The 27,054-nt window shown below is 43.3% G+C and overlaps 1 protein-coding gene across 1 annotated transcript in view; it reads left to right on the forward strand.

Annotated features, from left to right (window-relative positions):
- The window catches only part of LOC139683031 (splicing regulatory glutamine/lysine-rich protein 1-like), a 74,326-nt gene that overhangs the window by 14,510 nt on the left and 32,762 nt on the right, over positions 1–27,054 (forward strand). Inside the window, exon 3 of the mRNA XM_071577736.1 lies at positions 17,697–18,263. Within this exon, the coding sequence (XP_071433837.1) occupies positions 17,697–18,263 (567 nt within the window). The remainder of the gene's footprint in view (positions 1–17,696; positions 18,264–27,054) is intronic.

Raw genomic sequence — 27,054 nt, forward strand, 5'->3', positions numbered from 1 at the left:
GAATAAAACTGTTTAGAGACAGAATTTTGGTCAATAAACAGCAAAGGTATTTATTGGTGCAACGTTGGGGAACTCTCCGATTAACATCTGGAAATAGAGTTCCAAAGTCAACAGTGCAAAGCTACAGTATTTATACATTTTCTGTGAGAGACTGCAACATTTCTACATGAATATTCATATTATTGCAACACATAATTATAATATTGCAACACTTAGTTGTACTATTCATAGCAGGCGGAGTCCAGGCGGAGTCAGGGGTGTGGTTGTCTTTTTGAGGAATATTCTGGTGGGAGATCCTGTTACTTCATCTGGCAGTGGTCATATTTCTGGTCCTCATCCTCAGTGAACTTTTCAACTTTGCTTGGGTTTTGCTGACTTTAAGATGGGCTTTGCCAAAAATGGTGCTTTGAGTTTCTTATCTTCTTTCTTTAGGTCAGTCTGTTCTGTTATATATCTAAGTATGCATATTTTGTCTTGTTTTGGATGAGTCTCAAGCCTTATCTCTTTGGGTAATTCCTCATGCCTGGCTTGTCTAAATGTTGGGTACTTTCCTGTCTTAACTACCTTTTAAGGGTTATTTTACACAACTCTTTAGGTTCTGGGTTTTGCTCTGCTTCATTTCCCCCCTTTTCTTATGGCTTACGGATTCTTCCATCAAGCATGAAAGAGTTCCGATAGGTTTGTATCATGATCCACATTGTTTGTGTTCTTTTAATGATGGTGCTTACTTTGAACCATAGATACACATTCAGGAGTGTTAGCAGGATGGTACTTACTGCTATGGCTATCATTGGATGTACTAGGGAGTGGAACACCTGAGTTGCAGTAGGGGAGCGTCCTGTTAGGATATCCCACCATTGATGTTCTCTTTCTTGTTCTACCTTTGTCAGGATAGTTATGTCTGCTGCGTCATGTTCTACTTGCCATAGCATGCGTTGAGTGCTCTTATTTACTCCCTGTATTAGCTTTTCTATGTCAGGATGTTTAAGCATTTTTCTAAGAAGCTCAGTGTTCATGCCTATTTGCAGGTTGGGTATATTGTGATACAGACTATAATCTACTTCTATTAACTGCCTAGTGGTTACAGGAACAGTGTAATTAAAGTCACAGCCTATGATGTGAGTAAAGTTGCATACACAGAAATTAGTACCGTTAGTTGCTTCGTGGCAATGGTCAACAGTAAGGCTGGTACAAGGAGTCCTAATACATGCGCATCCATTACCGATATAGTAGACCTGCGATCGGGTTTGATTTTGGGGAAGCATTTCAAAAGTGCAGATGCTATTTTCAGCATCTAAGCACAGGTCTTCCCCTTCTACAATGGTGTTTTCGCAGATATAACCTAGGTGTCCCTTAAGGATACATGTCTCTAGGCTAACTGACTGCCATTTGCCTTTAATGTGGTCGTAACTTGCCCAGACATTATGATTTATCGGTCGTACTAAAACATTCTGATGTATCAACCCTAAAGTTAAAACAGGAAAAATTGCTCGTTCTTTTGCGGCACTGATCGTGAGCACATACGCCTCAATTTGTTCATGCTGAGGGTTATAAGTGAAATTTACTAAATGACACCAAGCTTGATGATCTTTCTCGAACTGAGTAGTGGAACTGTTTCTGGCTATTATTTCTCGTATTTCCTGGGGCAAAATTCCTGAGGTTCCTTCTCGTAGAATTCCTGCTGCTACGGATTGCACCCACTGTTGCGTTTGGATGCATTGCAGGGCTAGTGCAACTGTCCTACTAATATCACCAGCATAATCTGCAATTTTGAGGAAATCTTCAGCTGTATGATTAGCTACTAGGGTCAGTAGTTTAGCCGCTACTGATTGCGTTTCAGCCAGAGCAAGCGTAGATGAGCTTAGGGGAACTTTAAGCTCTCCTAAATTTGAAGTGGCTGAGCTTAACTTATTTATCAACACTTCTTGATCAATCGTGTTCAGTACTCCTAATCCTGTTCCTAACCACCCAGTCACATCTCTGCGGGTTCGTTTGGGATACGACCTGACTGCTAGCCATGCATTCCAGCCTGTAAGGCTTTGGTGTATAAAGGGCCAACATTCCCCTTGCAACTGCGATACATTTACCTGAACATTGACTTGAATTTTCTTTAGTGAATATGCGGGATCTAACAATAGCTTCTGCCCGTTTGAGTGCCTTATTACTTGAGGTCCAATGAAGGTCAGGTTATGCATTCTTTTACAATTTGGGATAGAGGCTGTGGGAGTTGTGGGAACGTTAGTTGTTGTTTCTATAGGTAAGGCAATGGTAGGATTTTCTATGACTTGGATCATGAACATTTCAGATGTAGCTTGATCTTTGCTGATCCATATGAGAGGTACCGTAACTGGTTGGGCTAAAACTATTTTGAGCTCACACTTTGCCTCACTATTGTCTCTTACTTTGTCCCATAAACAACTGACTGGGCCAGGTCTCTGGATCCAAACAGAGTGCTGGGTGTCTTTCATGTGGCTAGATGTAAGTACTGAGTTTTTCTTTGGTGTTATGGTCAATTTAACTTGTTCAGTCCCTTGCCCTAACATGTTAATGGCCTTGCACCCTATTTGAATTTCTTCTCCTTTTCCCCCGGTTATGCTGTCTAACTTACCCTGGACTTCCTGCCATTCTTGTGGCATATATGACTGGTTGTTATGTAAGACATAGATAGCTAGGCTTGGCTCAGGGTCCTGGTCGGTGTGTGGCACATCAATCCATGGGCGTGTTTCAATTATTCGTGTGTTAGTCCATGGCCATTCTAGCGCGGGGTCTTGTGACGAGGTCATACTTATCCAAAGTCCGGGAATCAATGCTAGAAGTTTGGTCAGGTCCATCTTTTCAAAGTCGTCTCGGGGATCCTTTTCTGTTTTCTTACGATTCAACGTTCAACCTCCCCCAGAACTCCTGGTCCAGTCTATAGGGAGTTGAAGGAACAGAAACAGTTGCTGTTGTTAGTCTTTCCCACGATTCTTCGCTGTAACTTTGCCATGGGTTGGCTCTAACTTGTGCCCCACAATATTGAGTTAACACTCTGGTTGAGTCTTCACTGAGAATCCTTTGTACAGCGGTCCTGGTTCGATACTCAAAATCAATTAAGTCCCAGTGTTCTTTGTTCTCTACTACCAATGCTGCTGTTTCCCACCACTCTAACTCCGAGTCCCGTGGTGACCAATGTTGCTCTATTAAATTTCTATAATTTTCCAAAATGAATTGGTTAAAATTGTCATCACAATTTTCACAAATACCGATTACTCTATAGAAATTTTGATGAATGCACCAGATTTGCTGACATCCGCCACAAAGTATTTTGTACCAGATATAGTGGCGCTTATGCCACTCACGTTTACATTGGTGACCTGGTCCTTTTGGCCATCTTTGTCTGATTCGTGGTGACCGTGACCAACCTCTTCCCCTGGTCCGGGCTAACTCCTGGGCTAATGGTATTACCTCCCAGGGTTTTACTTTTGGTCTAAGTTCTGTAATTATTGTTAATAAGACTCTTATCCAACAATGTTTCTGTACGTTAGTGAAACTCGGACCCATTTCCCGAGGAGGAGTTTTCTTGCTTGGGCTCTGGGGCTTTCTTAACTCGTGAGTAGTGGATCCAGGTAGGCCGTTCCTTTATCCGGACTGCAGTAAAGGTGGTCAGCAACACCTGGAACGGTCCTTCCCACTTTTCTTGTAGGGGTTTTCCTAAAAGATTCTGAAGATATACCAAATCACCAGGGTTAAACGGGTGCAATTTACTGTCAGGCTGTTTGGGTTGTTGTTCTATTACTATCGTGGCGTTTTTATCAAAATGTTTTCCTATTGCAGTAACATAATCATATACATATTGGTTACCTACTTGATCTATAGCTTCACTGTTTACAATTTGCATTGCATAGGGTCGCCCATAGAGAATTTCAAAGGGACTCAGTTTCTCTTTTGATCTTGGCTTGACCCTCAATCTGATTAAAGCAATAGGCAAAGCTTGGTACCATTGTAAGTTAGTTTCTTGGCATATTTTAGCAATTTGTGGTTTGATAAGATGGTTCATTTTTTCCACTTGCCCACTAGCTTGTGGCCTATAGGGCGTATGCAGTTGCCATTTGATTTGTAATGCTTTGCTTATTGCCTTTACAACTTTTGCACAGAAATGTGTTCCTCGATCCGAGGAAATGCCCTTAGGCACGCCAAACCTTGGTATGATTTCATTCAGTAAAACTTTAATCACCTCTCTTTCTTTGCATGTTCTACACGGAAAGGCTTCAGGCCACCCAGAAAATGTGTCCATTAAAACTAAAAGATATCTGTACCCCCCTTTTCTTGGGAGTTTGGAGAAATCAATTTGCCACATTTCTCCTGGGAATTTTCCTTTGTTAATTGCCCCTAAGTGTATTTTGGTTCCAGTGTTTGGATTGTTTTATCAGGCAACGCTCACACTGGGAGGTCACTTGCTTTATGGTAGTGATGCCGTGAATGACCCTTCCCCCCAAAAACAGGACTTCGAGCCACGTTAGTGTAGGGTAAGATAAAAAGTAAAGGTCCTTTAATATCACAGGGCCTACAGGCCACAGGAATACAGGATGACATGCATGTGTGTTAGTTCTTGTTTCCATGGCTTTTATAATAAGATCCTTCCAACCATTGCTTTACACATTTTTCAGTCCAGCCCCAGTCCCACCCCTGGTCCAACCCCCTGGAATTGGGTCTGGGGTCGTCAAGACCCTCTGTCTTCATCAACTCTTCTTCCTCAGGCACACAAAGGTCTCTTGGAGTTCATCCAATTCTGACTTTTGGGTTACTCTGACCTATGTTTATGTTTCGTTCTGTAGGCCTTCTGATATCCTTCAGCTCTTTACCTTGGAAAGGAGTCTAAACAAGATTAATTAACTAAAGGAATTTGAGCTCCCTGTTCTGGGACAGGGGTAGTGATAGAAAGGCATTAAACTTAAACTGTTAGAAATATTAACCCTCTAAAAATCTACAACTACTGTGTTCCTAAAATCTACAAAATGTGCAAATCAGAACAAAAACCCTTTCGGCATCAGTAGTATAGAATTTCTGTCCTGCTATTCTAGCTTTCAGGTGCTGATAGAGGGGATCTGGACCTCAATGGGTTTTCTCATGTTCTGTTTTTATAAATTGCCACATTAATTTTCCTGGTAATACTAACTGTCCTGTTTCTAATTGGCCCCATCCATTATCTAGTAGCTTAACTTTATTTCTTTGTATCCATCTATGATCTGCTTCCTGATATTCTGGTTGGAAGTTGGTATTTAACTCCCCAGGTCCTAATGCGGCTATTAGTGACTCTTGGCTCTTTGTAGCAGCCAGCTTAGCCTCTGCGTCGGCTTTCCTATTACCTATTTCTGGGACGGTGTTACCTTTCAGGTGTCCCTTACAAAGCATCACGGACACTTGTTCCGGGAGCTGGACAGCTTCTAGTAATCGTAGAATTTCTTCCGCATGCTTTATGGTCTTTCCTTGGGCAGTCAATCGTCCCCGTTCTTTCCAGATCGCTCCACGAGCATGCACAACAGAAAAGGCATATTTAGAATGTGTCCATACGTTTATACATTGTCCTTCTGCTAACTCAAGAGCTTGAGTGAGAGCTATCAGTTCTGCCTTCTGTGCAGAGGTTCCTTCCAGTAAGGGATTTGACTCGATTACCTGCTCCGTTGTGGTTACTGCATAACCAGCCATTCTCACGCCTTGCTTCACAAAACTGCTGCCATCTGAGAACCAGTTTTCTGCTCCTGGGATTGGTTCTTCTTTGAGATCTGGACGGCTGGAGTACACTGCTTCGATAGTTTCTATGCAGTCATGTTCAAGTGGTTCTCCTGACATTCTTCCTTCTAAGAATGAAGCTGGATTGACAATGTTAGTCACTTGAATCGTTACGTTGTCTGATTCAACCAGTATCGCCTGGTACTTTAGGAATCTCGAAGGTGACAACCAATGGCCACCCTTTTGTTCTAATACTGCTGATACAGTATGGGACACTAACACTGTCATCTTTTGCCCCAAGGTGAGCTTCCTGGCCTCTTCAATGTTTAGAATTATGGCAGCCACTGCCCTCAGACATGTAGCCCATCCTTTGCTCACCTCATCTAGTTTTTTTGAGAAGTATGCTATGGCCCTTTTATATGGTCCCAATTGTTGGGCCAGCACTCCTAGGGCCATTCCTTGGCGTTCATGTGAAAACAGCCAAAATGGCTTCGTCACATCTGGCAAGCCTAAGGTTGGTGCCTTCATGAGTTCTTGTTTTAGTCTTTTGAAGGCTGCATTTTCTTCAGGGATCCATTCTACAGTTCTTTTGGTGTCTTTAAGTAAGTCATATAGAGGCTTAGCCAATACCCCATATTGGTATATCCACAACCGGCACCATCCAGTCATGCCTAGGAAGGCTCGTAAATCTCTGGCTGTCTCTGTCCTGGGCATTTGGCATATAGCTTTTTTTCTTGCTGTTCCTAGGGACCTTTGTGCTTTTGAAATTTCATATCCTAAATACACGACTTGTTTTTGTACTAATTGCGCTTTCTGCTGAGAGACTCGATATCCGTTTAAGCCCAGGAAATTTAAGAGAGAAATTGTCCATTCTACACATTCTTCTTCAGTTTTTGTAGCCACAAGCAGGTCATCCATGTTTTGTAGAAGAACGCCATCTCCCAGTGGTCGTTCCCACTGTTCTAATTCTTTAGCCAATTGGTTTCCAAAGATTGTGGGACTATTTTTGTATCCCTGTGGTAACACCATCCAAGTTAATTGAGTTTTTCTTCCTTCAATAGATTCCCACTCAAAAGCAAAAATTTTCTGACTTTCTGATGCTAAGGGAAGGCAAAAGAATGCATCTTTTAAATCTAACACTGTAAACCAGATTAAACTATCTTTCAATTTGGTTAAGAGGGTATATGGATTAGCTACTACTGGATGTATGATTTTCGCAATTTCATTTACAGCCCTTAGATCCTGTACTAGCCTGTATGTTCCATTCGGTTCCTTAACTGGCAGGATGGGTGTAATAAATTCTGACTCGCATTCTATTAACAATCCTAACTCTAGGAATTTCTTTATTACGGGTGTTATTCCTTCTCTATCTTCTAACTTCAGTGGATATTGCTTTATGTTTACTGGTTTTGCCCCGGTATTAGTTCGATTTTTATGGGTATTGCTTGCTTTGACCTCCCAGGTGTATCGGTCACCCATACCAAGGGCTATGCTTTATCCATAATTCGCTTATTATTTCCATCGTTTTGCTCTGGCTCAATGCAGCTCACAGCCAAACTTAGGGCAGCTATCCACTTGTCCTCATCTACCATAAATTCAAGTTCTCCTTTATTAAAGTTAATAACTGCTCCCAAGTTTTCTAGCAAATCTCTCCCCAACAGGGGCTTAGGAGAGTTAGGCAAATACAAGAATTGGTGTATACCCATTTGTTTCCCAATCTTGTACTTTAGGGGTCTTAGAAAGAATGCTTTTTCTGGTTGGCCTGTCACTTCTATAACTTGTACAGATTCATCACTTTTTGGTACCAGTTTTTGATTTAAGACCAAAAATGTTGCTCCAGTGTTGATTAAAAAGTCTAACTCTCTGTTACCTTCCCCTAGCTTTAACCAGTGGATCTGCTAGGGTACAACCCACCGGTCCCCTTCATTCATTGTTTTGATGTGCAATGGTGGTGGTGGGGGAGTTTTCAAGATTTGTTGCCAAAAGGGGGCAGTCCCGTTTCCAGTGACCTATTTGCAGACAGTAGGAACACTGGTTCGGTCCTATTCTCGATATATGGGTACCTCCTCTCCCACGCATGGGGTTGCCACGGCCTCTACCCCTGGCATTAAATCCAGGGAACTTTCCACTGGGTCCCACAGGGCACTGACCATACGTTCCAGGGAATTCTTGGGCCATAGCTACCAAATGTGGTTTCTTTACTGGTTTCTTTTCTTCCTTTTCTCTGTTATTATACACTTTCCAAGCTTCAGTCATCAGTTTTTCTAGGTTTTTATTATCTGGGTGTTCTAATTTCTGCAATTTCCTTCTAATGTCTGGATTGCTTTGTCCTATAAACAATCCTATCAATTGTGTTGTGCCTACTTCTGAGGCCGGATCTAAGGGTGTATATCTGTGCTGGTTTAAAGGTGAACCAGCAGGGGAAATGAACTCACCACAAGAGAGATTATAAGTCAGACCTAAAATTTAATAATAATATTACAATAACAACACTGACACACAAGGGAGATTGCTTTCAACTCACAATACCCCAGCAGTATAACCCAGTGTCCTGGGGCACGAACCCAAGGGGGTTTGTTTGCCCTTGTGCTGAGACCCCTGTGGCTCCCCCCAGTCCAGAGCAAAAGGAAAAGAAAAACCTGTTGGTGCAGGCGAGGGCTGTGGCCTGGGCGAGAGCGGTGATCTCCTCCTGTCAAGGTCCTGCTGCTACTCTGGATCCGACGAGAGGTTCCCGAGGTCTTCTTACCCACCACTTATGTACCCTCAGGGAGCACTCAGTCCCTCCCCCTGGGCGGGGACTCACACAATGGGTGATTAACTCTGGGAGCCAGGGGGTGTTGAGCTGTTGATGGCCCATTAGCAGCTCCGCCCCCTCAGGCTGGGTGTGAAGGTGCTAATGACTCCCTGGGCAGCTGCTGCTAATGGCCCATTGACCTTGGGGAATGAATAGAGGGGGTAGAATACACAGCTTTGATCACCCCCACACAGGGTTAGCTGGTCCCTCCTGCTGAACTAGGACATTATCGTCTCATTGCTACTCTGAGTCTATCTAAGTAATCTGAGGGTGATTCCCCTGTCTTTTGCCTAGTCTCATATAAAGCATCCCAATTTATTGCCTTGGGTATCGCATTTCTCAAACCTTCTCCAATTATATCTCTATATTGCCTCAACAATTCGTATTGTTCTGGATGGTTAATGTCCCATCCTGGATCATCCCTTGGGAAAATATCTATTAGATTTCCATGCAAGGATCGTGCATATGTCCTTGCCGCGTTCAATACTAAATCTTTCTCGGTAGGAGTGAGTGCATTTAGTAGAAGGTCTATATCTTCCCAATCGATATCCTGATTCCTGGCTATTAGTTCAAATCTTTGGGCTATACTCTCCGGGTTTTCTCTGAAACTTTTTACAGTCTCTTTCCATCTATCTAAGTCACCTGAGGAGAAGGGTACCTTTATTCTCCCTTGCTCTCCTTTGAGGTTCATTACCTGTCTAAGAGGTGCAACCACCCAGGGCTGGGTATCAGCTCCTCTTCCTGCCTTCCCTTTACTGATTTTTTGTTTTATTGCCCTAGTTTGATATGGGTGACTTTCTCCCTCTTTTGGGTCGTCACTATCGCTACTGCTTTCTACCAGGCTGGGCATCGTTGCTCTTTTTGGAGTTCTGTATTCTATTCTATCTCGTTTTAGTGTTATGCTCGGCATTGCCATATCTCCTTTCAGGCTCTCGGTTGTCTTCTCTTTTGTCCTTCTTTGGGTTTTGCAATCTACATCTTGCTTCTTAGGCTCCCTCGGCACTGTAGTGTTTTCCACTAAGCTCTCGGTGTCTGTCTTATCTCCTGGCCTTCTTACTATCTCTGGTGTTTTCGGTGGTGTCTTGATTTCTGTCATGTTGGCCGTTTCTGTTTTACCCTTTTCCTGTGTTGTTTCACCTGGAGTTTCATACTCCACACTATCTCGCTTTACTGCTACACCTGGTGTTGTGGGAGTGTCCTTTGCTGCATCTGCTCTTGTGGAAGCCTTGAATGCTTGAAACCTTTGTATTAGGTCTTTTAAATCTGTAAAGCTTTCTTTTTCACTGTCACTGTCTTTTCTCTATATATATTTAAGACACCGTTTGCCAACGCTACAGGCATCACAGCAGCGTTCTTTGACTAGATTTCTTCTGATCCCTCTGTAATGCTAACACTAAAGGGTCCTGGGGTGGGATATTTATTCCACAGTCTCTCTGCCACTCTGGTTTATCTCTTAAGGTGAAAAACATATCACAATACATTGTTTCATCCCATTTTTGTAATCTACAGAGGAACAGCATGAGCTGTAAAATTGTATTATAATTGAGGCTTCCTTCTGGTGGCCACTTTTCTCCCTCATCTAGAGTATATAAGGGCCACCAGTCCTGGCAATATTTAAGCAGCTTCTTTTTGCTTATGTTTCCACCTGGAACCCCTCCCAGTTCTTTCCAGTGCTTTAGGATACACCCTAGGGGAGTTTTTAAGTCTATTTCCTTAATTTCTTTGTTCTGGGGACAACCCATTATCACAATTTCAGTAGTTTTTTTATTTCCCCGCAGCTTAGACAATCAGGGGCTTAGAATTATCAATCACTTCGTCCATCTCCAGCTGGCCTTCTCGCGAAGGATGCGGAACCGTGGATCGGGACTCCTCACTTGCTTCACAGTTAGACTGCGTCTCACTCACTCTTCCACTCTTTTGCACACTCAATATTAGATTTATAATTCTGTGTTACCGGGAGAAGTCACAAGATGTTGCTGTGGACCGCGAAATACTGGTCTTCTGATGGTCCTTCGATTTTTGTTGTTTTGAAGCTATAAAAATGTGTTTCTCCTAAATTACAACAGATCTGGATGTATTTGGACAAAGACTAAGCTTCGAGTTCTTTCACAAAAATATTCCACCCACTTAACTTCCCTTAAAGCTTGTGTCCTGGGTTGAGCTGGCAAAATGCCAACTGTCCAGGACAGGGTGAAAAGGGTTCCTCCTCCCCCCAGCCAGCTAAGGGGAAAAGAAGAGGGAGAGAGGGAAAAAAAAAAAACTTCCAAAGCCAGGTCTATGCTGAAACTAACTACATGTATTTATACAGAAAGGAGAAAATTAAGAGGATACTACAATATAACACACACTTACACAAGTTATGTATAACAAGAAATAACTTCCCACTTCCCAGTAAACACACGTTCTACCATTTTAACTACAAATCATTCTAGAGAAGTTGGTTCTTCAGAGACAGACTTAAGCAGAGAGAAAAGCTAAGAACAAACATTTTACTTCCCTCAGATAACATGATGTTAAGCCGGTGCTCTGGGCTTGGGCCTCCCCATCCCTCCTGGGACAGCAGAGTGTCTTGCTGGCACCACAGCTGTGAAGCAACTGCCCAAGCCACACCCACACACCAGCTCTTACCCCTTTTGAGATGATGCAATATGGTATGGAATACAATATTATTGGCTAGAAGAAGTCAGCTGTTAGCTAGCTCAGCCCAGCTCAAGTCAGCTGACAATTCCCAGGCCTAGCTGAACTTTAAAACCTAAATTTAGGCCCACCTGGCTAAACCCATAACAGCTTGATTCAAAAAGCAATGGTCACACTTTATATAAGATATTCCTGGCTCGCAGTTTGCCCCAAAGATTACCTTATTGCAATAATTACACCTAGCAACTATATATAATGAATAGTCGCAAAGTGGACAGATTTTAATCTGTGGTTTCGAGGAGCTGTGTCCATCCACTGTTAGTTTTTCAGTATCCTTCCCCATCAAAAATGACAATACTAAGCCTATCTCATATCTAGAAGGAACTATACAGACAACTAAAAAAATGTCGATATTTTTTGAGCTCCCGAGGGTTTGGGCATGAGAGTCAAAGATGTGTCCTTCATAGAAGTATCATCAGTGCTCTGATTTATTGTTTATATTACACACACACATATCGCATACTGAGTCCACGAATAGTACAGGAATATTATTGGTCAATGGCTAGGGTGTGCTTGGTTTACCACACAACGGGATTGGTACTTTTCTCAAATCTATGCCCTTCTGTATCAATGTGTTTACCTGCTTCTTCTAACGGCTGCCGCATTCTTTCTATTGTTTACTGCTCTTCTTGAAGCAGGCTTAAAGATGCAGGGGCCCTGTTTCCCTTGCCATGGGCTGGGTTGTGCACATAAACTTCTAAGTTCAAATTTTTCCCTACAGACAACATAGAAAATGACAGTTTCACAAAGGCACTTCTGATCAGAAGTTAGCAGCAATCTAGAAGTGCTTAATGCCCTCCCAGATGACACATAGCAGTTTGAAACAATTAAACTACCACAATTAACAGGATTACATTCACCATACAACTTATAACAAAATCACACACAACAATTAACAAAATTACACACAACATACAGCTTATAACATGTTAACCCTTAATAGCTCTGTGGCCACTGTTTTTGTGGGACTCAAACCTACATTCCTCTGTGGGACTCAAACCCACATTTTTAGAAGAACTCAAACCCCCACGGAACTCAGAACCTGGGGACTTGAACCACCAGTTCTGGGGGCGTCCCCCACGTCCCGTTTATCTTTACAGTAATATTCCTCTATTTTGAATATAGTTACAAATACCTTTTAATCCTTCAGGAAGTTCTTGTCCAACGGTGCATGAAGCCAAGGGGTTGGGGAGACTGTCGACAGAAAATTCGGTCGTGGGTCCCCTCAGCGTCCCCAGACTCCCGGATTCCAGCACAGGTGGAGCCGACTCTCCTGCCCGGCTCGCCAAATTATGATGCCCAAAGAGGCAGAATAAAACTGTTTAGAGACAGAATTTTGGTCAATAAACACCAAAGGTATTTATTGGTGCAACGTTGGGGAACTCTCCGATTAATATCTGGAAATAGAGTTCCAAAGTCAACAGTGCAAAGCCACAGTAATTATACATATTCTGTGAGAGATTGCAACATTTCTACATGAATATTCATATTATTGCAACACATAATTATAATATTGCAACACATAGTTATACTATTCATAGCAGGCAGAGTCAGGGGCATGGTTGTCTTTTTGAGGAATATTCTGGTGGGAGATCCTGTTACTTCATCTGGCAGTGGTCATATTTCTGCTCCTCATCCTCAGTGAACTTTTCAGCTTTGCTTGGGTTTTGCTGACTTTAAGATGGGCTTTGCCAAAAATGGTGCTTTGAGTTTCTTATCTTCTTTCTTTAGGTCAGTCTGTTCTGTTATATATCTAAGTATGCATATTTTATCCTGTTTTGGATGAGTCTCAAGCCTCATCTCTTTGGGTAATTCCTCATGCCTGGCTTGTCTAAATGTTGGGTACTTTCCTGTCTTAACTACCTTTTAAGGGTTATTTTACACAACTCTTTAGGTTCTGGGTTTTGCTCTGCTTCAATCAGGTGACACTTGTCTCTTCATATCTACGTAGCACATCTCAGGGCCTACTAAATTGAGTCCTACCAACAGTAAGGCCTAACTAAAACTACCACAACAGGGTTTAAACCACAACGCTGAGGTACCTAAAGTTTGATGGCAAAGTCTACTCTACCTTTATACCAACATCAAGCTGATTAAAATTAAGTAACTTTAATTGCCGGACTTGAACCAATGAATTAGTTATATTCTGTGTAGCCTAAGTGTCCTCAGAATATCAAAGCGTTTTAAAGCCCAAAACAGTCTGTCTGCATCTCACCTAAAGAGACCCTTTGCTAGACAGATTCACTGTCTGGAAGGACTTTTGATACTCTGATATGAGACTCCACTTAATAGCAAGAGAGAACCTTTTCTGTAAAGTTCTCTTAGATGTTATAAGGCTGCCAGCACCACAAACAAACTGGACTAACTTAGCAGTTCCCGAAATAACTTTTATTAATACAAGTATGTAACAATTACTATATGGGTCATTTTGTCAGTGATAACGTTTAATCTGCATGGTTGCACTTAACTCATAAGAAAAATCCAAAACCAGAAACACACTCCGCAAAACAGCACAAAAACCTAAGCCTCAATACAAACCTCCAGCAACAATACAAAACTCAAACAACCTCCCCTCCCCCCCCCCCAACAGATCAATTCACCAAGACTAGAACAAAATCTAAACACACTAGTTAACACAAAGCAAAAAGAATATAGCCACTTCCCACTAACACACATTTTAAAGGAACTAAGATAAGGGACTGCACACCTTAAAGGAAACCACTAATGACGAGTCAGCAGTAAAGTACAGTGCAACAAAACAAAACAACAAATAAAAAGTAAGCTATATAACAGGTAAGATACAAAGTGTAGGGCAAGGTAAAATTAGTCAAAGTATAATTACCAAAGTAGCAAAGTATAATTAGTAGATAAGGTTTCTTTGGGGTAGAGGTGAAAGATGTTAATCTATTATAAAGTATAAGGTAGATAAGGATACCCAGTGAGTTACGAGGTGTAAGGCAAGGTAAAATTAGTTGCAAAGTACAGTTAAGGTGTCTATGAAATAAAGATAATAAAAGATATAGCAAGGTAAGATTGTTAAATAAGGTAGCTATAGGGTAAAAGTAAAAGATGGTAATCTATAAGGGTATAAGGTATAGGGGTATAAGGTAAAGTATAAGGTGATAGGCATTATAAGAGTATAAGGCATAGGAAAACAGAATACATGGTTGCTCACCCCTACATTGTCCAAACTAGGGGGGAGGAGACAGGGCAACTCACTGATTATCCCCTCAGAGATGATGGCATTTCTCCCTGGTTTTTGCTCATGTCCAATCTCTTTTTATACTTTTTTTCCTTAGGCAGTTTGAGTGACTATAGTCAATAATAGTTTTGGGATGATAGACAGATGACTTAGGCCTAAGGGTTGGCTCCCTGTGTCTCCATAGGAGGTAGCAAAGAAAGGCCATGCTATTTCCATAACACTCCATTCTTGGTTAATCCTATCAGTCTGGCTTGAGCACTTTCTGGAAGCCATTGGGGTTTCTTTGTCCGTTCTTGTGTAGCCTATTATCATCCAACAATGGTTTTTGGGAATACCCCTCCAGGGGCTGAGGTGTTTCCTGTAACTGATCAGGAGGTTATCAGGGATATCATCCCACACCTGTGCTACCAAAAAAGTGGATGATGCTTCTTCAGCCTTGTCAACAGTTATAGTTTGGATTCAAGCTGAACTTGATCCTGCATTCTCAGAACATGTATAAAGTTTTTGTGCATGGGATTTTATTTTTGCCTTTGACTATTTCATATTGGTCATACACTGCTGTAGGCACAAATGCATATGTCTGTTATGTGACACATTTCAGCATCTAATACACCCATATTTTACCTAGTCTATTAATTTTTAAGTCTGATTGTCTACTTATTGAACTGTGAAATTAAAAAAAAGAATTCCTTTATCTCATTGGATGATAATGTAATTTTCTGAGGGGTAAAATAGTGAATGTTCACAAAACAAAAGTGCCTGTAAAAGTAGCTTCATGAACAGAAGCCTCGGTACTTTTCTTTCTGTTTCATCTCTTTAATTCCCCTGACTCATTTAAAGGGAGCTTCATACTTAGGTTGTGCAGTTGTCTCTTGTTTTCTGAGGAAAAAAGTTTTGTAGGAAAGAGAACTGCAGATCTGTGGACCTCAGTGGGAGCAGTTGGAAGTAGGCTACATAGCTGGGCTTCATTGATGGATCCTTTAGACTCTGTTACTGTTGTCTGGAGCTTCTTGAGATATCTACTCACTGGAAGGGGCAAATCCAATGAAATCCCTGTGATAAATAACTGGAAAATGTGTCTTGGGTCATTGTGAAACCCCTTGCTATTGCAGGGATTGTGTGCTGATTCATCTTTGATAGCAAAACCCACTTTGAAATAAATAAGTGATAAGAAGCTTTTTGTCTGGGCAAACACTTGCCTGACTTGTTTGTGTAAAATGAGCCATTTATAGTCTTACGTTCATAGTCAACACCTTCCAATTTCCATATTAGTGACTGGGCGAAATCTTGGGCAGAGCTTTTCTTTCTTTGGCTTTGAATTTGGGTGGTGGTCTCTTGACTTCATCCCTCGGGTGGTCTTGGAAGTGTCTTCATCACTGTTGGACTTCTGCCTTTTCTTTGTTCAATGACATGACCTGTCAAACTTGTAAAATCTTGGCTTTAACTCTCCAAAATCTTGGATCTTTACCATTTCATCCTGTTGAAGTGTCTAGCTTACTTCAATGTATGGCTTCTAATCCATGGTACACTGGTCTCTATAATTGCTAGACAGTACGTACGAGAAGAAAGCAACTCCATCACTTCATGCTGTTCCATGAGTTAAGTGGCCTTGCTATGCAAACAACATTTTGCAAAGCAGAATTAGAAATTTCACAAAACTAGGGTTTTTTTGGGTCTCTTTTCTCTTTCAATCTTCATGATCTTACATTTCTTCTGTGAGACATCTAAAGAGGTATTTGCCAAAACCTGTTGGGAACCTAAGTCTTCAGGTCACAGACCATGAAACAAGCCTACTATTTATTAGTAGCCAAAACACTTTTTCCAATGAAGAAAGGTGGAGGTTGTATATATATATATATATATATATATATATATATATATATATATATATGTCCTAGAGGCAGGTCTAGGATTCACGTGTCTCCTTTGTTAGAAAGATGGTTCAGAGTCTCATACTTCCAAATAATCCTTTACCAAAATGTAATCTTTCAGTCAAAGCTGTGATCTAAATGCGTGCTGTTTTGGGCACCATAATGTAAGACAGATATAAACCTATTTGAAAGCATCCAAAGGAGGGCTACAAAGATGATAAAGGATCTAGAGGGGAAGCCATACAAGGAGCGGTTGAGGTCAATTGGCTTTTTCAGCCTGGAGGAGGCTGAGGGGAGACCTCATCGCAGTCTACAGCTTGCTCTCAAAGCTGAGAGGCAGGCACCGATCTTTTCTCTCTGGCAACCAGTGACAGGACCTGAGGGGAACAGCACGAAGCTGTGTCAGGGGAGGTTTAGGTTGGATATCAGGAAAAGATTCTTCACCCAGAGGGTGATTGGGCACTTGATCAGGCTCCCCAGGAAATTGGTCACAGCACATAGCCTGCCAGAGTTCAAGAAGCATTTGGGCAATGCTCTCAGGCATGTGTGTGATTCTCGGGATTGTCTTGTGCAGGGCCAGGAGTTGGACTTTGATGATCCTAGTGGGTCCCTTCCAACTCAGGATATTCCATGATTCTATGATTAATAAATTTGTGTTTGGCTTGACTACTAGAACATCCAATGGAATTTTTCTCACTGTTTTTTTGAACATGTATCATTCTCCCTATCCCAAAGAAGCTGACTTGTTCTGTTACCTTGCTTCTATTTTTATGGTCTTATTGATTTTTCAATAATTTTCAAATTCCTAATGACATTACAGATAATTAAATTGTCTTGATTGAGTTTTGACCTTACATCTACCTTTTGAGGGAATGTGGTGACATTTTATCCCTGTGTTTTTGTTTCTCTGTATTAACTGATGTTGGATTTCCAAGCAGTTACAAGATATTTATGAGAGAACATTGTAGAATAAAGACTTCAGTTCGGTCAGCTGTCATTATTCACGTGGGAGTGGTTCATCTGCAGTCCATTTTTCATGGATACATATTTAGTAAAGAACGGATTTACAAATTGTAAAGTTTGTCTCTCTCCTGACAAAATGTAGAAAATTTATGTATGTGTGGTAACAGAGCTGTGAGGTGAAAAGACATATTCTGTCAAAGTGTAATAATATCACTTTGAACATCACAGTTTGATTTGATTTTTGCCCCCCCTTCCCCAATTCGATTTCCGAATTTTTCCTATTTAATAGCCTCTCCCTCATGGTGAACAGGGGTGACAAATGAAAAATTTGAATAATTACTATTTTTCAACAGAAACACATTTTTTCTCTTGAAAAATTAATGTGTGCTAAAGAGTTAGTTACTATTTTTATTGGAAAGCTCAAATATTAATTAATGGATTTGTGTTTGGCTTTTCACAGAGACAAGAAAAGAGACAAAGAAAAGGTCAAGGAAAAAGAAAAGACCAAAGAAAAGGAGAGAGACCGAGACAAAGAGAAGGAGAGAAACTGGGAAAAAGACAAAGAAAGGGAAAGAGAACAAGATAAAGAGAGAAACAAGGATAAGGACAAGGATAAGGACCTGGAGAGAGAGAAAGAGCGGCATAAAGATCGAGAGAGAGTCAGAGACAAGGATAGGGAAAGAGACAGGGACAAGGATGTGGACAAAGATAGGGACAGAGACAAGAACAGGGGAAAGGACAAAGATAATGAGAAGGAAAAAGACAGAGAAGAGGTAGACCAGAACAAGGAAAAAGATGCTGTTACGAAAGAGAGGGACAAGGACATAGATAAGATTAAGGACAAGGAGGGAGATAAGGACAAAGGGCAAAAAGCGAAAGACAGAGACAAAGAAAAGGAGAAACATGAGAAGGAGAAGAAGGAGCAAGAAAGAGAAAAAGAGAGAGATGATAAAAAGAAGAAAGAGAAGAGTTCCACAACACCCCCAAGAAGCTATAGCTCTTCAAGAAAATCTCATAGCTCCACCAGGTTTGTTTAGAATTTTTTTAATGCTTTTTTGGACTTGACAGTACAGAGATGCACCATGTAAAATGCACATCCTAATTTTTATGTGTCAATACCACCATGTCATTTACTAATTCAGTTTGTATTTCTTCTGTTTTTTAGATTTCCCTATAAAGTAAGATCTATTACAAAGAGCTCTATATCATAGAATCATAGAATCAGTTGGGTTGGAAAAGACCTCCGAGATCGTGAAGTCCAACCCTTAATCCAACCCCACTTTGATTACTAGATCATGGCACTCGGTGCCACGTCCACTCTCACCTTAAAAACCTCCAAGATCGGAGAATCCACCACCTCCCTGGGCAAGCCATTCCAAAGCCTGACCACTCTCTCTGTAAAGAACTTCTTCCTGATATCCAACCTAAACCTCCCTTGGCAGAGCCTAAGTCCATGCCCTCTTGTCCTACTGTTGGTTGCCTGAGAGAAGAGACCAATCCCCACTCAGCTACAACATCCTTTCAGGTAGTTGTAGAGAGTGATAAGGTACCCCCTGAGCCTCCTCTTCTGCAGGCTAAACAAACACAGGTCCCTCAGCCTTTCCTCACAGGACTTGTGCTCCAGTCCCTTCACCAGCCTCATCGCTCCTCTCTGGACCTGCTCCAGCACCTCAATATCTTTCCTGAACTGAGGGGCCCAGAATTGAACACAATACTCAAGGTGTGGCCTCACCAACGCAGAGTACAGGGGAAGGATCACTTCTCTGGTCCTGCTGGCCACACTATTTTTGATACAGGACAGGATCCCATTGGCCTTCTTGGCCACCTGGGCATACTGTTGGCTCATGTTGAGCTTCCTGTCAATTAGTACCCCCAGATCCCTTTCTGCCTGGCTGCTCTCCAGCCACTCTATGCCCAGCCTGTTGCGCTGCATGGGGTTGTTGTGGCCAAAGTGCAGGACCCGGCACTTGGCTTTGTTAAACCCCATCCCATTGGAATCAGCCCATCTCTCAAGTCTATCCAGATCCCTCTGCAGAGCCCTCCTTCCTTCCAGCAGGTCGACACTCCCTCCCAACTAGGTGTCATCTGCAAACTTGCTAATGATGGACTCAATCCCCTCATCTAAATCATCAATAAAGATGTTAAACAAAGCTGGGCCCAACACGGATTCCTGGGGGACACCACTGTTGACCGGCCGCCAGCTGAACACAGCCCCATTCACCAGCACTCTCTGGGCCCGGACATCCAGCCAGCTCTTAACCCAGCACAGAGTGCCCCTGTCCAAGCCATGGACTACCAGCTTTTCCAGCAGTATGCTGTGGGAGACAGTGTCAAAGGCCTTGCTGAGGTCCAGATAGACCACATCCACAGCCTTTCCCTCATCCACCAGGTGGGTCACCTGATCATAAAAGGAGATCAGGTTTGTCAGACAGGACCTGTCCTTCCTAAATCCATGCTGGCTGGGTCTGAGTCCTTGCCTATCCTGTAGGTGCTGTGTGATCACACTCAGGATGATCTGCTCCATAACCTTGCCAGGCACCGAGGTCAGGCTGACAGGCCTGTAGTTTCCCGGATACTCCTTGCAGCCCTTTTTGTGGATTGGTGTAACATTTGCCAACTTCCAATCATCTGGGACCTCCCCAGAGAGCCAGGACTGTTGGAAGATGATGGAGAGCGGCTTGGCAAGCTCTTCTACCAGCTCCCTCATTACCCTAGGGTGGATCCCATCTGGTCCTAAAGTAAACAATTTATAAATGGCAGAGGAACTGGACTACACCAACAAGCTTATGAAGTTTATAGTGAAGACCTTTTATTACACAAAGCACACAGTTTATATAGGGTTAGGACTACAGCTTATTGGCTAAAAGAGTTACCACCACGCCAGATACTTCAATTGGTTAAAGCCTATCTCTCACAAGTCCCATGTTTATATTATTTCATCCTGGTGGTTTTCGTGCACCTGCAGAGTCCTGTGAATTCCTACTATGTGAGTTCTTGGGGAGTAACCTCCTCCCTATCAGCCAGCAGCAGCTGAGCTCCTTGCTGCCTCTGGCTGATAGCTCACTCACAGGGTTTTTCTATAGATGTGAATTGCTCACTTTTGATTTTACTGTAACAACATGGTCCCATTGACTTCTGAGGATCCAAGTGTTTCAGTAAATCACTAAGTGTATCCTCCTGGAATTTAGGGGGGTTATTCAGCTTCCTGTCATTGTCTATCAGCTCCAAAGGCCTGTTGTCCTGAGGGCCACCTGTCTTGCTGGTGAAAACTGAGGCAAAGTAGGTGTTAAGTACCTCAGCCTTCTCCATCCTGATTAACTATGTTTCCCCTTGAGTCTAGCAAAGAATGGAGGTTTTCCTTGCCCCTCCTTTTGTTATTGATGTATTTATAGAAGCACTTTTTGTTGTTCCTAACAGAAGTAGCCAAATTTATTTCAAATTGCACTTTTTTCTCCCTAATTTTCTTTCTACAAGACCTAACTAAGTCTCTAAACTCTTCATGAGTAGCCAGCCCTTTCTTCGACAGTCAGTAAGCTCTCCTTTTTCCCCTGATTTCCTTCAGAATATCCCTGTTCAACCAAGCTGGTTGTCTTCCCCACAGGCTGGCCTTTCGGCACACTGGGACAGCCCGTTCCTGTGCACTCAAGACTTCCTTCTTGAAGTACGTCCATCCCTCCTGTACCCCCTTATTTTCAAGGGTTGTTTCCCAGGGTATGCTCTGAACCAGTCTTCTGAATAGGCCGAAATCTGCCCTCCGGAAGTCCAGCATAGAAGTTTTATTTATGGCTCTCCTCACATCCCTGAGTATTGAAAACTCTACTGCATGGTCACTGTGCCCCAGACAGCCTCTGACTACAACATCTCCCACCAGCCCCTCTCTGTTTCTAAACAGCAGATCTAGCAGGGCCCCACCCCTAGTAGGTTCATTTACCAGCTGAAGCAGGAAATTGTCCTCTATACACTCCAGGAACCTCCTAGACTGCCTCTTCTCTGCAGTATTAAGCTCCCAGCAGATATCTGGCAGGTTAAAGTCACCCACAAGAACAAGGGCTGGAGATTTTGAGACATCTGCCAGCTGCTTGTAGAATAATTCATCCCCTTCATCATCCTGGTTGGGTGGCCTATAACAGACTCCGACCAGGATGTCAGTCTGGTTGGCCTTTCCCCTGATTCTGGTCCACAGGCACTCAACTTTATTGTTAATGACCTCAAGTTCTACAGAGTCAAGAGACTCTCTTGTTGCAGACCAGGCTCTAGTGAGACCGCACACACCAATATGATGTCCAAGCAAGGTCAAAGTTTATTCAAAAATACAGGTATATATCACCTTAAGTGACCCCGCCCCAGGTACAATGGTCTGATTCCATAGGTTGAGGCTGGAAACATGTCCTTTTAAGGTGAAAATTAAACTTATAGGGTGGTCCTTCAGACCCACCAAAATCAGGGGCGGCAACATCTCCCCCTTTTGTTTCAAAGAACAAAGCAAAAATGCAAACAACATAATACACATAATAACACTGTAATTTTAAATCTTAGCTCCTTAGCTAACTTATCCAACGGGGAAATTGTTACCATTAGGATACTACCTAGACTCGTGCATATTGCAACTTGAACTGAAAAGCTGAAAACTTGAAAATTGAGAAAAAACATTTTGAAAATCTTAGATTTTACTAATTCAAGACTTAACAGGGTATTTTGCGGGTTACACATCCCTACCTCCCCCTCTCTTTTTAAAATAGACCTTTGGACGGAGGTACAGTAACTTTTGTAAACTAACACAAACTAATACATGACTAAGACATGTATGCTTGGAATTTACAAACTTACAACTAGTGCAAAACAAGAAACTTTTCTTTCACGTGTGAAATTGTGGTCTTTTTGTGCAGTCGTCACCTCACAAACCACTGTAAACAAAACTACAGATTTTATTAAATTTTATGCAAAGTGTCCAAGAGTGCAGAGTGACTTTACTTTGCAAAGAAGCAAGTTCAGTCCAGCTGAGCTAAATCTTCTTATGCAATATTTCAAGGTCAATTCTCAAAACTTCTGTGTGGCCACTACAGAGGTCTGAGAATAGCCTCGAGTCTCAGTCATTTTATACACTCTTGGTAAAGCAGTAATGCTGTGTGGAAACAAGTGTGAATTTACAGAGAAAATTCACAAAGGCTAAACATAACCACTTACATTCTGCAGAAAATGTTTAGCAGCTGAGGTGACAGGTGTCTTTACCCCTACAGCCTGCTGGGCAACTTGGCAGTGCAATAAGCTCAAAACTGCACTTTAACTGAAAATTAACAGAATTTCAAACTTTCAGCTTTCAGGATTTGTTTGTAACCTGGAGATACAGACTAAACAACATGCTTACTTGAACTGGACTGTTCTTGTTTGATTGGACAGTTAATGACTAGTCCTACAAATAAGAACAATCAAACAAATCATAATAACAACTAGAATTAATACTCCTTGTATTAGTGCTGCTTCTTGCTAGCTGATTAGGCTCAGGGAATGAACCCATTTCTTTAAAGGAGAAATGTTAACTGTTAGCTTGTCAAAATTATTTTTCACTGCTTGTGCTTCTTTGGAGTGTTTGCTTAATTCTGTGGAACATATCTCTTCAAACTCATCACATTGGTAACCATGAATCATCAACAAAAACCTTAGGGCTTCTCTATTTTGTAATACTGCTTGTTCTATCTTATTAGCATCTGTTGAGAAATCATTAAGCATTTTGGCAATGATGTTTAGTTGTTCCTGCACCCAATAGTTAAGCATTCGTACCAAACGTAATGCTCTGTCTACACTAACTGGGGAAAACACTGATGCTAGCAAATTTCCTGTATCACTCCAATGTTCTATGGTGTTTTCCTCAGCTTGAGGACTAGACCACTTAACATGCTCTTGTATTGATTGTGTAAATTTGGTCAGCTTGCCTAAATAACAAGGTCCACTTTTTACATGGGCAGGTATTCTAGGCCATACCTTTTGTGTGAACCAATCTTGGTTTTGGGTAGCTTGTATTTTGTGAGCCAACAATATTCCAACACCAACTGCAATTGCTGTAACTCTTATTATGAGGAGTGACATCTGTGCTTCCCACAGGAAAATATTGCTGTGACCAGTGTTTGTTTGACCATTCTGATACACTAGAATGCACAGGGTGAAATTCAACACATGACTCATTTCCAGGGAGAGCTCCTACTCACTTCAGCTCTTGGGGATCCTTCTCCAAGGAAGTATTCAATTGCCATATGATATCTGCTATGGTTTCTCCAGTACTACTGCAGGACACTTTTGCTTCCTCAATACCAAAAGGAATGAAATCTTTGATGTTATGATAAGGTATTCCTATAAGGCACACTTTGTTTAGTTCTCCTGCTTTAACTATGTTATTTGAGCAGAAATTTTCCAGATTTGCCTGTTGAGAAAGCATTATCCATACATTTTGATTAGTAACAGCAACAAGACAAGACACAAATGCAAGAGATACACTTAGATACTCTCTGGATTTAACTACCCTTTGTATTATGGTGGCTAGATGCTTTTCATCTGGCTTGACAATAGCTGTGAAAGCTTCTGAAATGGTCTTTTGAGTTACCAGAGGCTTCCCTGTTCTAGGAAGGTTAGAAAAAGCAGCTAGGGCAGCATTCTTGGATCTTTCAAATCCCTTTTTTACTACATCGTGATTCCCGGCTCCCCCTAGCATGTCCCAAACAGAGACTTCTTTTTCTTTCGGTGCTATGCTTTTAAACAGCTGTGCTGTTGCTTTCCATTCTGGGATGCAGCCAGTGGGTGTGGCTGTCGGCGATGGAGGCTGCAGATACCAGGTTGCCGGCGCAGGGGAACTCCCTACCGGCGCAGGGGGTTCCAGTGCCGGTGTCGGCGGCTGCGGGCAGCACGCGGCTATTGGGGAGGCGGTCCCCGCCGGCGCTGCAGAGCTTGGGTCCCGCGCGCCCGGCGCCGTTGGAACTTGCTCTCAGGACGCATGCGCTGTGGATGGCGCGGAGTGAAGGGGACGCCCAGGGGGGGCTCCGGTGGCTCCACTTCACTGGGGAGGAGTCTCTCCCCTCTCCATGATGCCATCAATGGGCGTATCCATCCACGCAGGAAGTGGTGGGGGTGGCGCGGAACTGATCCGCCCCATGGGTGGGCTAATTCCTCCCGTCGGGTTGACGTGGAGCCGATCTCGGCCCCTGTGGGCTATGGGGGACCCGCGCCTCGTGCATGCGCTTTGATTGGCAGGCAGTAGGGAGGGGGGTTGGGCGGTCCTGGAGCCACACCGCTGAATGCACGCGCAGCCTCTTTGTTTGGCTCAGCCGCGTGGTGACTTTTCGCAGGCTTTGCGATCACGTGGTCTCTTTGTTTTCCTGGCCACGCAGTTTCTAGTCCCGCTGAAATGTCTTCCGCGGCAGTTTCCTGCCTCAACGGAGCGACTCCGGCATATCCGCAGGGCGGCAGGGAACGCGGCGGCGGGGCGACCCCAGCCCGGAGGTACCCGCAGGGCATTGGTGGCGGTGGCGGCGGCGCCAAAGGTGGATGGACAGGAGTAAAGATGCTTTCCCTCATCTCTCTCTCGGCTGAGGGCACTCCCCATCGCGTTTTCTCGGACTCAGGATATAAATAAAAGTAATGGCTGAACGTTTTCTGCGGCGTGTCTCGTGGGGTTCCAGGGTTGCTGCTGAGGTCCGGCCGCTTCTCTTGGCTTTTTGCGGCGACAAATGGCATGGAAAAGCCTTGATCCCATGGCTGCTGTGATTCCGTCGGGTTTTCCGGAGCGGAGCCAGGCAGTGCCGCGTGTGGGTACGGGAACGGCACAGCGCTGGCCTCGCGGCTCGGCGTTGGGCTCCGTGCTTCTGGATAGGGCGGTAGCAATGCCGAAGGGAATGGCAGCAGGGGTCCGACGAGCGGCGCGGGCGGCAGCAGTGTGGCAGAGGGGTGCCGCGGCAGGGGGCCCGCGGGCGGCGGCACCCACGGCGGTGCAGAAGGGTGCTCAGGGGAAAAGCCGCTCTGCAGGAGGAAACTTTTTTCCTTTTTCTCAGGTAGCTCGAGGTTTTTACAGGCTTGCTCCACCTCAAACAGCATCTTCCTTATAGCTGTATATGACAGAAGAAGCGGCAAAAATTCTTCGGGAGCAGTTTGCGCTAAATTCCACAAATCTGCCCTGATATTGTCACACAATTCTATGGAAAACGTGGAATTGGCATCAGTTAAATGCCCCCGACTAAAGGACCAGTCCAAAAATTTTTGTAATGCTTGTTTTTCAATGTTTGTTTTTGTAACATGAGCTAATTTTTCAGATTTATCAAGCAATAAGTTCGTTTTAGTCGACTTGGAATTTCCCATGTTTCTTTAACTCACTGGTTTAAAGGTCATGGTTCTTTCAGTCCACATTCTTCCAGCAGCTCTCAAGGCCACTACAAAAAACTCCCGAGTTTACGGGAGACAGAAGCTCTTGGAGGCTTCTCCACAAAGCACCCAAGAAACTGGGGCACAGCAGCTCTCAGGGGCCACTACTTAAGGTTCTAGGCAGGTCTGCAGGTGGCTTCCATGTCCTCAAATCACGTCGAGGTCCACCAAATGTTGCAGACCAGGCTCTAGTGAGACCGCACACACCAATATGATGTACAAGCAAATCCAAAGTTTATTCAAAAATACAGGTATATATCACCTTAACTGACCCCGCCCCAGGTACAATGGTCTGATTCCATAGGTTGAGGCTGGAAACATGTTCTTTTAAGGTGAAAATGAAACTTATAGGGTGGTCCTTCAGACCTACCAAAATCAGGGGCGGCAACACTCTCTAATATATAGAGCCACCACTCCACCTCTTCTACCCTGCCTGTCCTTTCTGAAGAGCTTGTCGCCCCCCATAGCAGCACTCCAGTCGTGTGAGTCATCCCACCATGTTTCTGTGACAGCAACTATGTCATAGTTTTCCTGTTGCACTATGGCTTCCAGCTCCTCTTGTTTGTTTCCCATACTGTGTGCATTAGTGTACATGCACTTCTGGTGGGCTGCTGATTTCACTCAACTCAGGCTTTCCATTCTTAGGCTGATCTTTGGCGAGCCCAGTTTCAATCCCTTCCCCCTTCAAACCTAGTTTAAAGCCCTCCTAACCAACCCTGCCAACTTATGGGCCACAGTTCATTTGCCCTTCCTAGATAGATGAAGTCCATCTGGTTTGAAGAGACTAGGCAACATGGAGTTTGCCTCATGATCAAAAGAACCAAAATTTTGACCGTAGCATCAGTCCCTAAGCCACCTATTGTTAAGCTGGGGTTTCCTATACCCCTCCTCATTCATCCCAGCTAGCACAGGAACTGAGGCAATTACTACCTGTGCTCTTGTCCCTTGAAGTGATCGGGCCAGCGCCTTAAAATCTTTTCTAATTACCCTGGTACTTCTTTCATTGATGTAATCACTTCCAGCCTGGACAACCAACAGTGGGTAATAGTCTGAGGGTTGAATTAGCTTAGGAAGTCTCTTAGTAATAGCCCTCACCCTGGCCCCATGAAGGCAGCTAACCTCCCTGTGAGATGGGTCTGGCCAACATATAGGGCCCTCAGTTCCCCTCAAAAGGGAGTCACCGATTACAACAACCCTCCTCTTTTTCCTTGTATCTGTATTTGTGATCCATCTGGCAGACGGGGGGGATAACCAGAAGACCCTGTAGACAGATCTTCCTCCAGACTGTCCTCCATCAGACTTTCTGAGTCCAGGGCCATATACCTGTTTTTTAAGGGCACCCCGGTAGGTGAAAGGAGTCGAGAGGGGGTTTTTTTGCCTCTACAACCAGGCACCTGTTTCCATTTCTCCCCATC

Source organism: Pithys albifrons, chromosome 26, assembly GCF_047495875.1.
Source record: "Pithys albifrons albifrons isolate INPA30051 chromosome 26, PitAlb_v1, whole genome shotgun sequence".
Classification (NCBI taxonomy): Eukaryota; Metazoa; Chordata; class Aves; order Passeriformes; family Thamnophilidae; genus Pithys; species Pithys albifrons.